At 50.8% G+C, this 6239-nt stretch overlaps 1 protein-coding gene across 7 annotated transcripts in view; it reads right to left on the minus strand.

The window, feature by feature from the left end:
• Positions 1–4894, minus strand: part of CADM1 (cell adhesion molecule 1) — a 331126-nt gene extending 326232 nt beyond the window's left edge. For 2 of the 7 annotated variants that reach the window (XM_054441704.2, XM_054441701.2), the window contains exon 1: positions 4576–4894. In XM_054441704.2, coding sequence (XP_054297679.1) covers positions 4576–4708 — 133 coding nt within the window. In that variant the 5' untranslated portion in view covers positions 4709–4894. The remainder of the gene's footprint in view (positions 1–4575) is intronic. The other 5 variants (XM_054441703.2, XM_054441699.2, XM_054441702.2 and 2 more) reach the window with 5 other exon arrangements.
• Between the last annotated feature and the right edge of the window lie 1345 nt (positions 4895–6239).

Genomic DNA, 6239 nt, shown 5'->3' on the forward strand with positions numbered 1-6239 from the left:
TAAGATTCTTCCCTCCCTGGCCTTCGGCTACTTTACTTCAAAATGGGATTTCACCAGATGATTTCTAATATCTTTCCCCTCTCAAAAAATCTATGATTATAAGAATCTCTAATTCCTCAAAAGGTAATATTTTTAAAACCAGCTTTAGTCCCAAAATGTTACATTTTCTATTAAATAATTTTTAATGTGAATATGAATATTGTATGTGGGCAAGTTTTTGTATACTGTGCATATATATGTACATATAAGTATGTATATGTATGTATTTGTATCGGTACTTATACATACACACAAACACACACACACTGATACCATTAGGTGCTTATATGGGACTAATTGCTTCCAACTCAAAGCAGCAAATTTTCAATTCTGCAACAGATGTCGCTGTGTGATTTCTCCTTTCTGTGCTGGATTTTCAGTTAAAAATGCCCAGCATAATGGTCAGAACTATTCTTCCCAAGAAAAATATACAGCATTTGAATCCTTTGGATTTATTTTGAATTTTCTTCATCTGCTGATAAATTTCCATTCAAATTATAGCATTGATTAGTTTGGCCCAATTTAAGAGAATCCCCACATCAAAATGCACTTTTTGCTAAAAACAGACACACACACACACACACACACACACAATCATTTTTAAAATGTAAATTCTAAGTGACCAATTAGGCATTAAAATGTCACGTACAGAAACCCCAAGATAATGAGACAGTTTATATTCATAGCAATCTTATCAATTTTTAAAGCCTAAAAAATCATTTAGCAATATAGGCCTAGGAATAATAAAAATTCACTTATGTATGAGACTAAAATGTACCAGATGTGGGAAAAAGTCACTAAAAACTCCAAGAGCACCATCAATAAGAATACAATTTTTGGATGTTGGTTTTCACAGCATTTCTTTCCAAATAAATAATAAGGCTAATGTTATAATTGCAAGACATCTTACCAATCTGACATTCACTATCAACCACTTCTTGACACATATCATAGAAAAGTGACATCTCTTTCTCTTCAACCAATATATCCTCCAACGACATCAACCTCAACAGGTAGCTAGCATTGTCTTCTGTTGAAATTTAGAGCTGGGAGAAAGGATTTCACAGTCTCTCTTTGGAGACCCAGGAATCCGTTACCTTCTGGGATTTTAGAGAGTGTAGAGAGAGATGGGCAGGCAGTGAGCCGGGGACCAACTCCGATAAGAATATGAAGTCAGGAAGTGAGAGAGGAAACGAAAGTGTCCTGCCTGTTGGCGTCTTCCCTGTCCCACTCCCCTTTACCAGGAGGGCCATTGGGGAAAACTGGATAAAGCATGTACAACATCCATATGAATAAAGCTCTTTGTTCCAGAGAACTGCCTGCTCTTTTATTCCCCCCTTTTTCGTATTTGTTCATTTCAAAAGATTGCTCAATGGGTCTCTTGTTCCTCCAAAACGTCCCAGGCAAATAATGCAAGCTTGTCTCGTCACACAAGTCACTAAATGAAGCCTTGTGCGTCTCCAGTGACACACTGTAAATATAAAGTGGCATTAATGAGGGATATTTTATCAAATCTATCACAGACAAGTGCAAGTCCCTCCTGCGGCTATTCAGTCTGATGCAGGGAAAGGCAACAATAACAGGGCGGCACTTTTGTGAAGTCTCTATCCCCGGTTTGCAAGCCCCAACAGGCCAAAGCAAGCAAAACTCAGCCCCCCTCCTTCCCATCACCACCATAAACCCCCCATCCACCAGCCATCTTCTCTAATCCTGAAAATGATAAGAGGGGGGTGATCAGCTACTGGTTCACTCGGGATCCTAAACAACATCATGCATGCACCTTGAACGTAAAAAAAAAAACCATTTTTGCTGCATTTCATTAACATCCATTTCATCCAAACATCATAGGAGAAATGAGAGGAGATTTTCTGCGGGGGATGGATGGCTTCAGTTACAGGAGAAAACAGAACCAGGACCCACGCACGATGGTCCTAATTCGCTTTTCCAGCAAGGATGTAAACGAAACAAGCCTAATGAAGTAAGATGTACCAACAGGTTTCTTTAACCCTGGGAGTGGGAACTGGAGGCCTCTGAGAAAGCTTAAACAGAGAACTGAGGAGGAAAAGTCCCTTGGCGCCCACCTGAAATTTACCCCTGGGGTATGGGACCCCGGAATGAGCCAAGACCTCCTCTCAAACTCACCACGAAATATACATATATATATATATATATATATATATATATATGCATTAAGAGAAAAAAAATCAAGAAAGTCATCTCATCCCCTCACTACAAATCCAACCCAATTACTTTCTAATTTGAACACAATCTGATAACCAGCATACAAACAGGGATGTACACAAGAGCAAGAAGCTGCTTCCATGGTAACTGGCAACAGAATTTTCATGTAGCTTTGACATGGACGGTTGAGTTCCAGACCGCTCCTAAGTCAGCATATATCCCTCGTAGGGAAGGCAACTTCTCACCGCGAGATAGTTACAAATATAGTACCGTTGCTACTACCCGGTGCCTTCAATGAGCAGTCTTGACAGGGGAGGCATAATCTAATCCTACTTCTGCTGCCAAGCGTCATTGCACGACTCCCATTTTTAGTCAAAAGGCAATATCCCCGACCACAGCTTTCCACCGCCCCCCGGCTTTTTTTTTTTTTTTTTTTTTTGCAGCCAATACAAGTCTATTGTTGCCTCTATTATGCGCCAGTTACCGAGCCTTTACTCACGCTCACGTTTAACTGACACTGGCGCTTTTTACAATGCACGAGGGATCTCTTTCAGGAACATTTTATTGAACCCATCCAGTCAGAGGCATCACCTGAAATGAAGTTGTAACCACACCGGCATCGGGTGAACCCAATTATCTCGTAACTCATAAATTAAGAATTCACAGAGGAAAAACACATAAACAACATCCGGAGACAGTGGCATGGAAGAAAAAACCCTCAGCGCTAGAATTGACGCTGCTGCCAGACGCCCCCCCAATAGGTTCCCCAAGCCGAGCTCCTTTGCAAGCCTATTTTGGGGGCAAGCAGCCAACCAGGCGTCCCCCAAATCTCAAGCTAGCACCCCCACACATCCCCCGTCTCCTACAGCGTGTCTCCTGCGGTGTTTACATAACTGTGTGTCCTCTAGCGTGTAAACAAAAGGCACAGCCCAAGCGGAGAGGCGCCCCCGAAGCGGCACGGTGGCCCCAACGCTGTTCCCGCCCGGGCCTGGGGCTCCGCAGGTGGGGGCTGAGCTCTCGGCGTCCTCCGCCACTTGTTGCTCCCGGGTCCTGCAGCTCTGGAGCTGCAAGGAGGGGCTTTGCAGGCTCAGAGCCCTGCTGCATCCCCTCCTGCATCGCCGCTCGTCCCCCCGCGGCCCCGTGCCACTGGGTCCCGGCGCCCGCCTGGAGCCTGCAGCAGGGGCCAGGGGACGCCGCGCAGCTGCCGAGCGCGGCGAGGTGGCGCGAAGGGAGGCTGGGTGCAGCACGGCCGGCCTCTCCGCTGGGGAAGAGCTCCAGCTCCCTTTTGTTAGCAAAAGCAAACACTGCCCTCTTCTTTCCCAACCGCGCCAACGCGCCCGGCACACGGGCAGCCACACATCGGGCTCCAGCCGAGTGCTTGGTGTCTTCAGGGAAGGCACCGGGCGTGCAGAGCCGCCCCTGGGCAAATTCCCAAGACTGCTCTTCACGCAGGGGGCGCGCGGAGGAACCGCAGGGTGCCCGCCTGGCCGCAAAGGCCGCGACGCCCCCTCCGCCACCCTCGGGCCGCCGAAAGAACGGGCAGCCGGGAAATCCCGTGTCCCCACTCGTGGCAGAGGACGCTGTGGGGCGGGCGGGCTGCGGGCTCCCGGCGCCTTCCCGCAGAGGCGGCGACAGCGGCCGCCCCCCCCCACCCGCGGGGCCGGGCCGGGGAACTTTCCCCGCCTGGAGCTGGGCCAAAAAGACCCGCAGCAGAGCCGAGGGGGCGGAGGGCTGCGAGCGGCCGGAGGGAAACACGAGAGGCGTGCAGTTTGGGGACAGGGGAGAAAGGCAGAGCGCGTTGGGGGAAGGGGCAGGGGAGATCAGACAAGTCTGGGGATGTCCTGGGGACCGGGGAGAAATCACGCCGCGGGCGGCTGGGAGTCAGCCACCAGGAGGCTTCGGGGATGGAGAACTGGGGGGGCCCTCTGGAGAGGTGGGGGCGAATGGGCAGCCCTGGGAGGTGGGAGGACCTGCAAGTTACGGGGACAACGGCGAGTTTAGAAGGGTCCGGAAGGGTTGAGGTTGTCTTCGAACCATCCCCTTCCCCCATACTTTACAGCCCCCAGGCCCCCCATTCTCACTCCACTCTGCACCCCGCGCCAAGCCGGGGAGAGAAGGTGTGGGTGCAGCCATCCCTGGGGACTCTCATTCACACTCAGCCGGGCAGGGGAGAAGGGGCTCACAGATCCCCTCAGCCCCTTCCCTCTCAGCCCTGAGTTTCCTCTCCACACTCCCTCCGCTTCGGATTTAGGAAGTGGGGAGAGGTTGTCATGGAAACGTTTCCCCCCTCTGTGGCTACGGCTACTGGGGTGCCTTGGGAGATTTAGGGGCCAACCGGCCGGTGCCCACACCTACCTGTGGGGATCAGTGCCGCGGCGGAGAAGAGCAACAGCAGAAGCCGGAGCCGGAGCCCGGGAGGCGCCGCCGCCGCCGCCACCGCCGCTGCCGCCGCACACTGGGATCCGCTCGGCAGCACTGCACTCGCCATGTCGGGCACCTGCCTCAGACTGGCGGCGTTGGCTGCCCCCGAAGCCCGAGCGGACAGCTAATGAGATGCTAATGACATGCGCTGGAGGCGGAGTCCGGGCAGACCAATCACAGCGCCGCGAGCCCAACCCGGCTCTCGGAGGGCCTCGCCCCCTCCCCCACCCCGCCCCCTGGCGCTGGCGTTCGGCGGCGCGCCCGCACCACCTAGGGGCGGGGCCAAGGGGAGGGGCATATGCAAATATGTTTATGTTAAAATTCGGTTTTGCTTTCCCCGGATCAAGGGAAAAGTGTTCTCCCGGGCGCCTGGCGTGCAAGGACTCGGGCTCCAGGGGGCGGGTCTAGCTTCTTGTACACCTTTATTAGGAATGTTTATAGCAATCGCTGTATCAGACCGACGACTAGAGAATCTCCCTTAGAGGGTCCTCTGTCCCGCATACCGAGTGCAAATGGCCTAGCGAACCAGACGTTGCAAATTTCCGTCACTCACCTTGCACCGAAGGAATAGATCTTTGGGAACGGGGGCTGTGCGGGAGTGGAGAGTAAGAATGCAGGTCCCCGGATTGACAAAACAATCTGGGAGAAGTGCATGCGTGCTTTGCACGTCCGGCGGAGCGGGAGAGCCCGCTCAACAGCCTAGCGGTAGACTCGGGGATAGTTGGAGAAGGCAGCCGTAGAGTCGGGTTCCGAGATTTTCCAGTGGTCTCGTTGCGGCAGAATCTCGGGAAGGGTAGATCGAGGAGGGTATGCTCAGGCTCCTCTGCTTGTCGAGGGTCTCCTCCCTGGTTTTAATATATAGGCGTGTGTTGAATATATGTGTGAAATATTTGTAATATTAGATATTTAAGATTACACAACAACGGAAAAAATTATTCAGTCAAGGCTTCAGGTGAAGAGCGGGAGTCTTGGGAGTTGGGGAGAGGGAATGTGGTGAAGGCAGGGTCTGCCGTGTTCTCCTTCGGGGCTCAAACCCTCTCACTCCTCCTCTGCGCCCCCAGCCCTTCCTAAGGAAGCTGGGGACCAACAGGTGCTCCGAGCTTCCCGTGTCTCTGGGAGAGCCTGTCCTGCTAAAGCGACTTGCATCTCCAGACTCACTCTCCCTCCCCGAAATTCTCTTTGCTTTATTTTCAACCAGGCAGTCGGCTCTCTTGTTTGTCTGCTTTTTAATTACTTATTTTCTTCCCCTCTAGAAGATCGTGTGCGCTCTGACCCTCTGTTGCTCAAGCATCAAATTGAAGGACGAGCCATATTAAGTGTAAAGGTTTATAATAATTTAAGTATTCATAGAATGCAGAACAATAAGATGTAGGAAATACAATTTGCATAATAAATATCAATATCACAACAGCTAAAACAAACCATGACAAATTATCTGTGGCTAAATGACCAAGAGATTACTGAATGTAAATTGCTAAGTCTGAGCTATAGTCTAGAGGAGCTGCGCCAAATGACTTCCCCAGCCTTCTGTCCTCATCTTGCTATAAAATAAATAAATAATACATATCAAAAAGGAAGTCATGATCTGCCAACCCACC

The sequence above is a fragment of the Pongo pygmaeus genome, chromosome 9 (genome assembly GCF_028885625.2).
Source record: "Pongo pygmaeus isolate AG05252 chromosome 9, NHGRI_mPonPyg2-v2.0_pri, whole genome shotgun sequence".
NCBI lineage: Eukaryota > Metazoa > Chordata > Mammalia > Primates > Hominidae > Pongo > Pongo pygmaeus.